This window comes from Macaca mulatta, chromosome 3 (assembly GCF_049350105.2).
Source record: "Macaca mulatta isolate MMU2019108-1 chromosome 3, T2T-MMU8v2.0, whole genome shotgun sequence".
NCBI lineage: Eukaryota > Metazoa > Chordata > Mammalia > Primates > Cercopithecidae > Macaca > Macaca mulatta.
In genome coordinates this window covers 146,954,735-146,970,212 of record NC_133408.1, presented here as the reverse complement: position 1 = coordinate 146,970,212, position 15,478 = coordinate 146,954,735, and the positions used below count along the sequence as shown (strand labels likewise).

At 36.8% G+C, this 15,478-nt stretch overlaps 1 protein-coding gene across 1 annotated transcript in view; it reads left to right on the top strand.

Annotated features, from left to right (window-relative positions):
- The window catches only part of COG5 (component of oligomeric golgi complex 5), a 363,078-nt gene that overhangs the window by 207,541 nt on the left and 140,059 nt on the right, over window positions 1–15,478 (top strand). Inside the window, exons 9-10 of the mRNA XM_015134669.3 lie at window positions 754–866; window positions 1,065–1,142. Coding sequence (XP_014990155.2) covers window positions 754–866; window positions 1,065–1,142 — 191 coding nt within the window. The remainder of the gene's footprint in view (window positions 1–753; window positions 867–1,064; window positions 1,143–15,478) is intronic.

Genomic DNA, 15,478 nt, shown 5'->3' with positions numbered 1-15,478 from the left:
GGATTACTACTTCAATACCACATCCAGCAAAAATCTATTTAATAAAGTTCAATATTTCGTTGTAATTTTTTGTGCGTAAATGTATCTTACTGAAGTCAGTGTTCTATAAGTAAAAATTCCATGAATTAAAATTGTTTTCCTCCTGCGTGGTTATGTTTTCAATTTGATATATAGTTAGTTGTATTTGTTTCGGTATTTGTTTATATTCAGTTTTTGTTTTTTTGTTTTTTTATGAAAGAGGGGGCACAACACACACATACTTTATTTGTTCCTGTATTTGTTTTTATTGTTTTAGAGTTTTTTATTTTTAAGAAAGGGGACACAACACACACATACACACACATGTACATACACAGGATAAATGGGAAATTAGTGAAGATGGTTTTCTGCAAGGGGCATGAGAGCGGTAGGAAACAGAGGAAGACTCACCTCCATCCTTGTACCTTTCACCTATTTCATTTCCCACCATTCTCACACCTCTTGTAGGAAACCATTTTCATCAATTTCCATTTTATCCTTTCTGGATATGTGTCGCTTCCCTTTCTTAAGCATAAAAGGTTAAGATTCTTACTCATAAGAAATTATTTCCTATGAGACAGGAAATAATTTTAGTTCCTTCTAAAGAAGGAACTTCTCATTTTTTAGCTTATGTATGGTTTTCATAATAACATATATATATATATGTGTGTGTGTATATATATATTTGCCTTTGGAAAACTTTATTTTTCATAGTACTTTCTCACTTGTAACCAGGGGGACCTGGACGATCTACCATGCCAACCCCAGGAAATACTGCAGCTTTGCGTGCTTCACTCTGGACGAATATGGAGAAACTTATGGATCATATTTATGCTGTTTGTGGACAGGTAAATATTTGAAGGAGTGGAAAGAACATTAATATGGATTAACTCCTGGTTATTCCAAGTTCTGTGACCTTGGGCAGGTTTTTTAAATTGATGAGCATTCAAAATACCTCCACTAGCTGATTATAATGTACCTAAAGGTCACCATTTCCCTTTTCTTGCTTTTTCTATTGCCTAAGCTTTACATTTGTTTCATTTAAGGTACAACATCTACAAAAAGTATTGGCCAAGAAGAGAGATCCTGTTTCTCATATTTGTTTCATTGAAGAAATAGTTAAGGTATGTTTAAATGAACACATTTTTATATCTTTCTTGTACAAAACAGGAATATATGAGTCAGCATCATTTGTGTTACTACCTTACAGAGTGGCTACATATGAAATGGCAATAGATAAGTGTATTTCTTGACAACTATAAATGTTCCTTGCAATATAAATGTAATCGTGAGGCTGGGCGCGGTGGCTCACACCTGTAATCCCATCACTTTGGGAGGCCAAGGCGGGTGGAACACGAGGTGAGAAGTTCAAGACCAGCCTGGCCAATACGGTGAAACTCTGTCTCTAATAAAAATACAAAAATTAGCCGGGCGTGGTAGCGTACACCGGTAGTCCCAGCTACTCGGGAGGCTGAGGCAGGAGAATTGCTTCAACCCAGGAGGCAGAGGTTGCAGTAAGCTGAGATCGCACCCCTGCACTCCAGCCTGGGTGACAGAGTGAAACTCCATCTCAAAAATAAATAAATAAACGAAAATAAATGCAATCGTGTTTGTTTATGGAGTAGCTGCTATCTTTAGTATTATTTATAGATTAATTTCTGTAATATATATACTAATATCTCATTTTTTGTTATATAAATGACAGCTTGTAAGTGCTTTAAAATTTCCACTGGAGAATAAGTTGAAAATTTTTGGTAAATAAGACGTTTAAATAGAAGTCGTTATAATGTGTTTACTGAAGGTTGTTGATTTTTCCCATAAAGTACTTTGCTGTATTCATTTTCCATATTCTGAGATCTTTCTGTCATCCACCAATCTGCTAGCCTCATGGGCCATAAGAATTCTTTCCATGCATAGGAATGCCTGATTCTACATTTTATTCATTATATTGATGTTTTTTTGATAATGATTAATAGGATAATGATTCTACCGATCGTTAAATCCTAACCTCCAATAGCCCAAAGAAAAATGTTCCCTGAGTTTCCAGTGTTATGGTATAGGTAATTTCCTTTGTAAGTCCACAATATTAAATATTTTGTATACTGTGTGGAGACCCTCCAGGACTATCCTTCAAGTTTGATGATTTATTAGGAGGATCGATAGAACCCAGTGTCACAGGATCCTTAGGGTATCACTTTGCCAGCCAGAAACTCCTGTGACCAGTGGTGCCTTCTGCCTGAGTATTGCTCTTGCCCGCTGGGCTCGTTCTGCCCACTTGGCCTAGCAGACTGCACTTGGCTCGTACTACCGGCCCAGACCCCACAACTGACAAACACGAGCCAGGCACAGAGCGGCGAGTGGTATGTGAGTGACAAGCTTGGGGTCCGGCCACCGCACAGCCAGGCACACTGGCTGCTGTGGCAGGGCAGGCAGCTCCAGGTGTCAGCACAGGTGCTAGCTCCATGTGAGGCTGCAGCTGGATCAGATGTACTGCACATGGCTTATGCTGCAGGCACCCGCATCTAGATGAAGGGAATGTCGTGACACCTGGAAGCTCAAGAGATGCCAGGAACTGCAGAATCCCAAAGAAAGTGTCACAACCCTGGCTCGGAGAGCTCCTAGGTGTGGGCTCCCCAAAGGGCCACAGCTCTTCTCTCCTTCCTGTTGCCCAGAACGTGGTGAGTGGTGGGGACGTGTTTCAGCCCTGTTTGTGTTACAACTTTTTTAGTCCAGCCATTTGGCAGGTCCTGAGTTCTTGTCCCACATCCAAGAAGAATGAGGTATGTGGACAACTGGAAGGTGAGCAAGGCAGAGAGGAACTTCACTGAGTAGCAGAACAGTTGTCAGGAGACCCGAAGTGGGCAGCTCCTTTCTGCAAGCAGGTCATCTCCACAAGTGTCCAGCTCTTAGTGGAGAGGAGACCTGCAGTGTGTAGCTCCCTTCCACATGCAGACCATCCTGATGTCTGTGCAGCCCTCAGTGTAGAGATCTGAAGTGGGTAGGTCCCATCCACAGACTGGTCATCCCAACATCCGTACAGTCCTCAGCATAGAGGAGAACCAGAGTGGTTAGTTTATATCTGTGGGCAGGTCATCCTGTCATCTGTGCAGCCCTCAGCACAGAGGAGACCTAGAGTGGTTAGCTTGTATCTGCTGGTAGGTCATCTTGTCATCTGTGCAGCCCTCAGTGGAGAGGAGACCCAGAATGGGTAGGTCCTTTCCACAGGCAGGTCATCTTGATGTATGTACAGTCCTCAGTGGAGAGGAGACCTGGAGTGGGTAGGACCCATCTGCAAGCTGGTCATCCTGACATCTGTATAGCCCTCAGCAGAGAGGAGACCCAGAGTGGTTAGCTTGTATCTGCCGGCAGGTCATCCCATCATTTGTGCAGCCCTCAGTAGAGAGGAAACCCAGAGTGGGTAGCTCCTATCCACAGGCAGATAGTCCTATCATCTGCCCGAGTCTGGCTGAGTCGGGGGTTTTTATGGGCTTCAAAAGGGAGGAAGTGTGTGCTGATTGGTCCATGGTTGGCCATGGGCAGGCCTGGAAAAAGCACCATAAGTTCTCACTCCAGTCCGCAGAACTGGCAGTCCAGCCCCTGGGCTTCAGGTTGCTGGCTTAAATGTAGGTCCTCACCATGGACTCCCCCATTTCTGCCCAGGAGCCTTTCTGCCTCCTGCCACCAACAACCCGTTGTCCACAGCACGCAGGCTGTTCATGTCAAGGGACATCTGCAGGCCCTCACTGAGCTGCCCTTAACACTCCCTCTGCCTTCCTGCCATGCTTGTTGGTGTCCAAAGTCTGGAGGGGGCCAAGGTGGCAGAGGGCTGGCGTGCTGCCCCAAGCATGCACACACCCAGGTAAGATGTGACTGCACCTGGGCTTGGCCTCAATTGTGCTGTGAAATCAAAGTAGATGCTGGGAGCAGGGAGAGGCCAGGCAGTGGGAGCAGGCACTTTCAAGCCTGTGGAGGCAGGGAGCTTCCCAGGTCCCCAAGAACACAGGGATGCCTGGGTCCACAGCTGTGGCTGGGCGGCTGCAGCTACAGCCAGGAGGACAGGGCTCCCACCCCTCCAACTCAGAAGTGGGTGGGGCTCCTGCTGGCTCTCCACTGCAGCCAGCCTCATGGCAGTGGCTGCTCCAGGCAGATCACCCCTGCCATCGCCAGCATATAGTTGTACTCATCATGGCTATGATTTGTGGCAGCTAAAGGATGTGAAGCAAAATCAGCAAAGGGAAAAAAGATGCATGGGGCAAGGTCTAGAGGAGACCAGATGCAAGCTTCCAAAGAGTCCTCTCCCACTGGAGTTAGACATGAGCCCCTTGATTCTTCCAGCAGCAAGTTATGAGATCATGCAAAAAGTGCTGTCTACCAGGAAAACTCAGCTTGAGCTTGTGAGTCCAGAGTTTTATCAGGGGTTAGTTAATGCCTAAAGAAATACCGAAATTCTAGACTCCCAGTAGAAAAGCAAGTGTTCAGTATAAACCATATTGTTTGTCACAAACAGTTTAGGTACAGTGAACAACTCTTAACAGAGAATCATGGGGTCCTTCTCAAAATCTAAGTTCCTAGATGCTAGCCAAATACCAACCTTGCAATCAGGATTTTCTGACAATAGCTACTCAGACCTGTTATATTAACTCTTTTGTGCACATATACTTATATCAGTACATACCTGCTTACTTTACCCTGCTTTCTACTTTGCTTTCAATTGTGTAAAAGAAACAATGAGATGCTTTTTTCAAGGTGTATAGTCACTCATGTTTTGCATTTATTACTAGATGGAATAATTAATATTGGGCCTTCATATTTACAGACAAACACCTATACTTGCCGTGTTTTCATTCGTTTGTTCTGATTTTGGCTGTCTTTCTACAAAAAATGAATCTATTTAGTGTTTATGTGCAGTGGCCTCATTTCGAGCTTTTATTATCGAATACTTTGCATATTTTTATTCCTTTTGAACAATTTAATATTCTACTAACAACATAAGCACAGTTATAACGAACCAACTGTACTCAGGAGAATCTAATGAAAATATCAAAAATAAATAATACTGCTATTTAGGAGGCTTAGGTTTGTATTATTATTACATTGGGTAGAGTTTCTACATAAAAACACATATAAATTCTTGATAACAATAAATTATTAAGGTGAATGAACACTGGCAACTTGTGCAGGCCAGATTTTAAATGCATATGAGTCTAGGCACAGTGGCTCATGCCTGTAATCCCAAGGCGAGAGAATCTTTTGAAGCCATGAGTTCAAAACCAGCCTGGGCAGCATAGGGAGACAGCATCTCCACAAAAACTAAAACAAATCACTAGGCATGGTAGTGTACACCTGTAGTTCCAGATATTCAGGAGACTGAAGCAGGAGGATTGCTTGAGCCCGGGAGTTCAAGGTTATAGTCAGTTAAGATTGCACCACTGTACTCTAGCCTGAGTAACAAAGTGAGACCCTTTCTGAAAGAGAGAGAGAGAGAAAGAGAGAAAGAAAATGCGTATGAATCATTACTGATTAAAAGGGATTGTTAGGAATAGGGATGTATGCTTTTTATTCACCTATTTCATGTACTTAAAAAACTTCTTATTACAATAAAACCATTAAAGATTGCTCTTTCAGAGAGTATTCGCATGCTATTTAAGGATATATTCATATGCCACACACACATAACTATTTATATATAAATTTTAATGGAAATTACCAGTTTAGTTGAAATTTTTTTGAGGTCAATATTTATGAAAAAAATTTAGTCTCTCTTGGAATTCAGTGTACCTGTCTATAGAAAAGATCAGTCTTTTGTGAAAAGTCCGAAATGACGTTTCCTCCTCTGTACTTGGGAATTCCAGAGCAAGAGAAAAGTAAACTCACAAGAAAATATTTGTCATATGTTGCAAAGACAGCACATAAAGTTCTCAATATTTAGTACAATTTCTTTGAATAGTCTTTTTCTTCAAATATATCTTTATTATAAAGCTGTAAACAAATACAAATATTTTTGCTAAGGATGTAACTACCAAGTAAGAACATTATTTTTCTAGTTAAGATAATTATCATTGGCAATAGAACCTTTATAAAAAGTTCAAGATTTTTAGAATGATTTGGGGACCCTAAATAACAACCCTTATATTCTTCAGGAAATTTCAAACTTGAGTAGATAATGATATATCTTTTGAGTCACTGAAGAGTGATATATGGACCAAGATCTCTTTTTGTAACCTCTTTTCAAGGAAAAGATTATGAATAGAATGTTCTTACTCTACAAGTTTTTGCAGTTTTAAGATATTTAAGAAGGATATATCCTGATATTGAAATTTCTTTCTAATTTAGTGGCTTAGCATTTTATACCTGTGAATAAAATTTTATTTATTTTAAAAATGAAGTAAAACAGTGTAAATAGTTCAGGATGAAACAATATCAGAATTACGTCATATGCTTTTTATAGTATTTGTTCAGAAATTAATACTTTTTCTCCTTAGGGCAGTCATTACTAGCAAGTATCTTTTCTACATTGGAATCTGTCTATAACAGATTTTTTTTTAAAAGTACTGATTTTTTTTTCTTTTTTTATTCAAAAGCTGCCTTTGAGAAAGTAAAATTTTTAATTACTTGTTTTATTATTTTGTTTTATTTATGATGAGTCAGGGTCTCACTGTATTGCCCAGGCTGGTTTCAAACTCCTGGGCTGAAGTGATCCTCCTGCCTCAGCCTCCCAAATAGCTGTGACTACAGGTTTGCACCACCACACTTGGCTAAAATTTGTACAAGCAGTAGTCTGTATTTGAAATTCACTGAAAGCTAAATTAATAGATATTTTTTCTTTGGCTTAGAAAATGGATTATAAACAGTTACATTATTAATTTCATATCAAGTAGGAAAATTAAGAATGTATTTTCCAGATTTCTTTGTTTTCAAACCATTTGGTTTCAATGCTTCTGTAATTCACTGTAAGCTATGATGAAATTTCTGTATTTCTTCTTACCAGCTTGTTTTATTTCTACCCCAAAAATCTTTTATTTTACATTTTCCTTTGTTAAATAATTTTCATAGTTATTGTCCTTTTGTCATTGTTTAATATCTAGAGTTGTTTTAAAATTAATTTTTATTTTAGGGCAGCTTTAGATTTACAAAATATTGAGCTGAAAGTACAATGTTATGCATTATGCAAGAACCATGGAACTAGACCATGCTAAGAGCAAACTCTAATGTGTAAGCTGTGGACTTCAGTTGATAATGTAACAATAGTGACTTATCAGTTGTAACAAATATACCACTATGCACAATGCTTTATGCAAATGTATGTCATGCATCCACCATTTCAGTATCAGAATGGTTTTACTAGTTTCACTTCCCTAAAAATTCTGTTCTACCTATTCATTCCTACCTGCTGCCCTTCTAGACTTCTGCAACCACTGATCTTTTTACTGTCTTCATAGTTTTTGCCTTTTTCAAAATGTCATGTAATTGGAATTATACAGTAAGTTGCCTTTTCTGAATGCCTTCTTCCACTTAGCAATATGCATTTAAGGTTCCTTCTATGGCTTTTTTTAGTTTAGTAGTTTATTTCTTCTAATCACTGAACAATATTCCATTGCTTAGATACATCTCAGTTTATTCATTTATTGAAAGATGTTTTGGTTGCTTCCACTTTTTGCCAATTATGAATAAAGCTACCGTAGACATTATTGTGTGGTTTTCACCTCTTGCTCAACCTTTTGCATTTTCATCTCTTTTGGGTAAATACATAAGAGTTGCGCTTGCTGACTGTATTGTTAGACTATATTTAGCTTAGTAAGAAACTGCCAAACTGTTTTTGAAAGTTGCTGTATCATTTTCTATTCCCATTAATAAAGAAAGAGAGTTCTTTTTGTTCCCCATCCTTGCCAGTATTTGGATTTGTCAGTGTTTTGGAGATCAGCTATTCTAATACGTGTGTCATGGAAACTCATTTTTTAAATTTGTGTTTTCCTGTAGATTTTTTAAACCTATGCTTGTGAAAAAAATTTTCATTAGTTAACGTTCTCAGACTTCGTCTGTAGAAGAAAGAAACTGTCCTGCTGCGCTCATTATTTAACAATCTTTATGTGTTATATTTTATAGTCAATCTGCCCAGATCCCTAAAATATGTTAAAAGTGGTCTAAAATATTTGGTTTACATAAGAGTAAGTATAGCTTTTAGCATTTGGAAAGCCAAATCTTAAAGGTCTTCTTTCTTAACAGTAATTCAAGTAGTGTCAAAGGCAGGACAGTGTAGTGATTAAGAATTTTGACCTGTTATCAGACAGATACGATTTGCTACCACTGATTGTGCAGCCTTGGGTAGGTCATGTAATCTCAAATATCAGATGAGGTTAGTAATAGTGCCCATAGAACTGAGGTATTATGAGAGAAAGTGAAATAATTTAGACTTATTTCAGAGACTAACTTGACAATTTGCTATCATAATTATTAATTCAGTTTTGTTTTTTGTTTTTTGTTTTTTTGAGACGGAGTCTCATTCTTGTCGCCCAGCCTAGAGTACAATGGCATGGTCTTGGCTCACTGCAACCTCTGCCTCCTGGGTTCAAGCGATTCTCCTGCCTCAGCTTCCTGAATAGCTGGGATTACATGCACCTACCACCATGCTGGCTAATTTTTGTATTTTTAGTAGAGATGGGGTTTCACCATGTGGGTCGGGCTGGTCTCGAACTCCTGACCTCGTGATCTGCCCGCCTTGGCCTCCCAAAGTGCTGGGATTGCAGGCATGAACCACCGCACCCAGCCCTAGTTCAGTCTTTTTTTAATGCTGGAACTTTTATGTAGGTTCATAAACTGAACAAATGATAGGTAGTAAAGAATCTTGCCATGTGAGAAAGACAGTTTTATTCAATAGTTCTAATAACATGATATGCTTGTACATTAACTCATGTAGAGTATCAGAAGTTTAAATTATTGATCATGCTTCCTTAAATAAACCAATGTCAAAGATTTCCTCTGAATGTATCAAATTCATATGTCTCACTTTACTAAAGTGAGTTACGACCTAACGTGTGGTAGTTTTGTTGCTATAACAATTTGAAAATGATATTTCTTAGTTGCATTCTACAGAGTCTTGTGAGAATTATTAATTCTAAAGTATATACTTTTTTTTTTAGCAGATAAAAAGTAAACATTTGGGTTTACTTTAAAACTTAGTTTTCAACATAATCTTCCAAATCTGCCTTGGTTTTTGCTAAGATTTTGATTTCAGATGACAGAGACAACTGTGTGTATTAGTATTCAAAGTGTAATCTTAGGAATGTTCAAGGGAAAAAAAATCCCACATGATAGTGGGTTTCTGTAATGCTTTACTAGTTCAGAAGCTTTTACAGTTGATGGCCATAATGGTATAAAGGATATATGAGATTATAAAGAGGGCATAAATGGTCTGAATATAAAATAAAACTTGACCAATTATATCTGGTGTAACAAATCTTAGGGACATTTTAGTTTATTATTATTTCATTCCTCTCAGCTCATAACCTAAGTGGTATTTTAGTTTAAATGTAGAGCCTTTTGAAAGCTATTTTTTTAATTGAGATAACTAATTCTACTTCTGCATTAACAATTGCCCTGGCTAGCTTATAAAATTATCCTGTTATTTTCAGTTTATATGATAATTTGAAAAGATACATTTATACCTATCCATATTATTATTATATTATTACCTATCCATATTATTTTGGCATTTTAACATTGCCAAAATTGCCAAAATTCTTTTAACATTTAATATTCTTTTTCTCTTACTATATTGTGTTTTCTGTGGTTTATATGAATGGATGCATTATTTCATTTTTAAATTAGAATTTTAGGTTGATTATTAGCCGTTAAGAAATTCAATTATGGTATCTTTAAAACCAGTTAAGAGTTTTATTATCACTGTCTAATCACCAATAGTATATAATACTTTGCTTGAAAGTGAGTGTAGCAAATTATTGACAAATTATTAAGAATCTACACATTGGAAAACAGGCTGTATGTTCTTATTTGCAGGATTAAGCCAGCTTAGCTGTGTGGGGGATTACAGATATGATACTTACATTTTCTAAGCCAGCAATTTTTATCGTTGAACAGAATCTTGTAATCATGTGTATAAGATGCATTAAGCTAAATTTGGAGGGCTTTCAACATTTTCAGTTGCTGTGGTACTAATAAGAATTATAACTATGAAAAATAATGTGGGTTTTTTTGCCCTTTTAGACATACCAAATGATTTGAAAATAGCATTAAAGACTCTAACTCAAGAATTTAGGACATCCAAATTTGAAATCTTTTGAAATTTAAGACATCCAAATTTGAAATCTTCTTAATATTATGAGATAATTGTTCAACTTATTTATCTATGGAATCTCAATTTGATTAAAATATTGAATAGGGATAAATCAGGTAGATTTCTAAATCAGATATTATTAGTAAATACTCTTATCTGTGCAGGTTAGAGGATTTCTTGTTTTACTTATATGGGGACCAGATATTCTTAAGGGCTCTGTCACTACAGTACAAACAAATTCTGCATAAATTAGAAAAACATGATTTTTTAAGCTTGCAAAAAATAAGAGAATGTTTGAGGGGCATTCATACATATATAGATACACGTAAAGATAAAATAGTTGAACCTGTAGAAATACAGAGGGAAGCTTTCTCAACCTAATAAAAGGCATCTAAGAAAAACGAACAGGTGAAATCAGACTGGGTGCACTGGTTCATGCCTGTAATCCCAGCACTTTGTGAGTCCGAGGTGGGTTGGGTCAGCTGAGGTCAGGAGTTTGAGAATAGCCTGGCCAACATGGTGAAACCCTGTCTCCACTAAAAATACAAAAAAAATTAGCCAAGCATGGTGGCATGTGCGTGTAGTCCCAGCTACTTGGGAGGCCGAGGCAGGAGAGAGTCACTTGAACCTAGGAAGCAGGGGTTGCAGTGAGCAGAGATCGCACCACTGCACTCCAGCCTGGGTGACAGAGCAAGACTCTGTCTCAAAAAATAATATAATAATAATAATATTTAATGGTGGAAACTTAATGCTTCTCCCCTAAAATAGGGAAAGGGTTTCTTTTTGTTTTCACTACTTCTGTTTAACATTGTTCTAGCTAGTGGAATAGGCAAGGAAAATAAAAGGATTCCAGTTTAGAAGAGAAGAAAATTATATTTATAGATTACATGATTGACTATATGGAAAATCCATTGGAACCTACAAAAGCTATTAGGGCTAAGTCAATATATAAAAGTCAGTTGTACTTCTATAAATTGGTAATGTACAGTTAGGATATATGTATAAAAATATGTGCAATTCAGTATAATACACAAAAGTTAGTTATACTTTTATATATTAGCAATGTACATACAATCCATTGTTCAGGAATTGAACAATGTTAAAAATTCCAGAGCCAGGCATGTTGGTACATGTGTGTAATCCCAGCTACTCAGCAGGCTGAAGCGGGAGGATCACTTGAGCCCAGGAATTCGAGGCTGCAGCGAGCTCTAATGGCATCACAGCACTCCAGCTTGGGCAACAAAGCGAGACTATCTCTTTAAAAAAAAAAAATTCTAATATTGATAACTGTACTATGGTTACATAGGAAAATGTCTTTATTTCTAGGAGATCTGTTAATTATTTAGTGGTACAGAGCCATGATGTGTGCAACTTACTTTCAGATGGTTCAGAGATAGAGAAAATGAGAATGGTAAAGTAAATGTGGCTCATGTTAACAAGTGGTAAATATGAGTATGCAAATAATGTGTGGGTTTTCGGGGGGGCTATTCCTGCATCTTTTCTGTAAATTCAAAATTATATCAAATTAGAAATTAGAAAATAAGAAGACAATAAGAAAAACTTTATGCTAACTAATTTTTAAATACAAGTAGAAATTGACAGATTTCCAGAAAAATACAACTTTCCAAAACTGCTAAAGTAGAATTAGAAACCATCCACAGTCCTGTAGCCATTAAAGAAATTCAATCAGTAGTTTAAAGTCTACAGATCAAGAAACTAGTAGGCCCATATGGTTTTTCAAGAAAATTCTACCAAACTTTCAGGGAACAGATTATTAAGTTTTTCTAGAGAAGACCCCTTGCCCAACTCTTTCTGTGAAACTAGTATGACCTCTATAACAAGACCAGTTTAGGGTTACAAGAAAGGAAAATTACAGTAAATTTTCAATATTACCACAGAAGTGCAGCAGTATATACAAATGATATAACTATCAAAATAGATGTAGAAAGAGTATTTGACAAAATTCTTTTTTTTTTTTTTTTTTTTTTTTTGAGGTGGAGTCTCATTCTGTCGCCCAGGCTGGAGTTCAGTGGTGTGGTCTTGGCTCACTGCTACCTCCACCTCCCAGGTTCAAGAGATTCTTCTGCCTCAGCCTCCTGAGTAGCTGGGATTACAGGCATGTGCCACCACCCCTAGCTAATTTTTTGTATTTTAGTAGAGACGGGGGTTTTACCATGTTGGCCAGGATGGTCTCGATCTCCTGACCTCGTGATCCACCCTCCTCAGCCTCCCAGAGTCCTGGGATTGCAGGCATGAGCCATGGCACCCGACCTTGGATGCCCTTTATCCTTGCTTACTTTCTGCATTGTACTGGAGGACTGACCAAGCATAGTAAAAGAATAAGAAGAAATAATATACATGTTAAAAATTGTTTTAGTTTAAAAACTTTTTAATGGACACGTAACAATTGTACTATTTTATGGAGTACATAGTGATGTGATACATATAATGTATAGTGATCAGATCAGGGTAATTTGCATATCCATCTCAAACATTTATCATTTCTTTGTGTTGGGGACATTCACTGTCCTTCTAGCTATTTGAAACTTAGTGTTATAGAGTTCAAATATTTGAGAGGAATTCATTTATATTGTTTATCTTCACATTTGAACAAATTGCAGACCTATCAAAATCTACAGAAAGCTACATGTAAAATCAAAATAATCTATGAATGCCTATAATTCTATTTAAGGGTGATATCTTCTTGCTTTGTTTCTAACTTTTATACTGATTCATTCTCTCCCTCTCATCCTCCTCCCCAGTGGTAGTTATTTACCTATAAATTTTTTATCCTGTATATCACATACTTGAGTTAGAAAGTCCTGGACATGAACACAACCCAAAGTATAACAGTTTTTTCCTGATTAGGATCATATGTAATACCTTTTTTAACAACATTTGAAAGAATGTCAGGTGGGATGGAAGAAAGTTCTCCCCAAACTCTTTACTTACTTGAGTGAATCAACTTATTTATAGTCAGAATCACTTTCTGTTTGTCTCTCTGTCTTTGATGCAATCATTGTTTGGGTATATAGTATATATTAAAATTTCTGGAATATTCAGTTACATTATGATATACTAATCATTTTTCATCAAAATTGAAAAGAACACTTTCTCAATCAAAGTTAGAACCTTGCTGAATATTTAAACGGTTTTATCTTTTCACGCAAATGGATTAATATCCTCCTGTTTATGTGGCGGTAGAAAACCTGAATATCCTTCTGTTTTTGTGGTGGTAGAAAACCTGCAGTGAGCAGATACATATGGGTAGAAGTTAGATGAAAGTGTAAACAGTTCATTGTCTTTAAAGTTGGCTCCAATTATTTTCTCCTTTTGGGTTTTCTCTTTATTTCCTAGGGAATGCTTAAATAGACTTAAAAAAAAATCAGTGGATGACTCATAGAGAAAAGTAATATCTAATAATGAAGTGAATGTTTTACAAAATTGCCTTGAACAAGTTTTGCCTAGGCACTGGGACACAAAGTTGAACAGAGTGATCTAGTCCTTGCCTTCCAAAAACTGCTTTCTCTACTTGTTTCCTTTCCAGTCACAGTTGTTTCCCTCAGGGAACCCTTCACAAGACTTATTTTAATATTCCATGGAAATATTAACAGAAAATATCCTTCAATAGTTTTAAATGGTAAAACATTAAATTATCTGAAGAAAGCAAGCTTATAATGGGAAGGCCTAAAGAAATGTTTCCATAATACGTTTGTTCTTGGTGTGGAAAAATGATATTTAGAAACTGTAGTAAAATGGAAGATTCTGTCAGAGTAATAGGCTTTTCTGGCAATCAGTTATGAATTTTTCTTTCACTTCCTCAGAATTCTATACAGCATCAATCAGTTTACATAAGGAATTTGCCGATACTAAAACTACTTTTTTTAAGTAAAAGTGAAAAATATTATTGGTTCTGTTATATAATTAATGCATGAATACTGTACTTAAGCTACACAAAATTGTATATAATGTATATTCTGATTATCTGATACAAAGTATATGATTACAAAGTAATGCCAGATTAGGCTGCTTGCTCAAATAGCAAAATAATGCTGAAATGAAATATGGTTTGTTTGTTTGTTTGTTTTTAGTAATCCAATATAAATTTGACATACTCTTAGGTGGGTATATAGTTTCACTCTAACCTAAATTCATGTGATTTTTTGTGTTTATTTTTTAATTGTGATAAAAGAATTAGTTTAAGAATTACATTACTTAAAACTTATCAACTTAAGTCTAAGTGCACAGTACAAAAATAGTATTACATATATGCTCTCTGATGCTCTCTGCTGTGCAACATATCTCTGGATCTTTTTCATCTTACAAAACTGAAGTTCTGTATCCACTGAACACCACCTCCCATTTCCCTACCCCTTACTTTCCCCTGGCAAACACTACTCTACTTTCTAAGTGCCCAGCTACTTTAGATACCTTATATAAATTGAATAATACAGTATAGGCATACCTTGTTTTATTGTGCTTCACCTCTATTGTGCAACACAGATAACTGCATTTTTTCTTTCTTTTTTTTTTTTTTGTTTTTGTTTTTTACAAATGTAAGGTTAGTGACATCAAGCAAACCTATTGGTGCCGTTTTTCCAACATATGCTCATTTGTGTCTGCATGTCACTTTTGGTAGTATTGTTGCAATATTTTAAACTTTTTTTGTTATTTTATCTGGTAAGGTGATCAGTGATCTTTGATATTACTATTATATTGTCTTGGGGCACCATGAACAGCCCCCATATAAGATGGCAAACTGAATCATTAAGTATGTGTGTTCTGACTGCTCCACCAACTGGCCATTCTCCCAACCCTGGCCCTCTCCTCAGGCTTCCCTATTTCCTGAGACACAACAATATTGAAGTTAGGCCAATTAATAACCCTACAGTGACCTCTAAGTGTTCAAGTGACAGAAACGGTCACATGTCTCTCATTTTAAAACAAAAGCTAGAAATGAGTAAGCTTTGTGGAGAAGACTTGTTGAAAGCTGAGAAATGCTGAAAACTAGGTTTCTTATACTAGTTAGCCAAGTTGTAAATGCAAAGGAAAAGTTCTTGAAAAAATTAAAAGAACTATTCCAGTGACTATATGAATGGTAAGAAAGTAAAACAATTGGCCGGGCACGGTGACTCACGCCTGTAATCCCAGCACTTTGGGAGGCCAAGG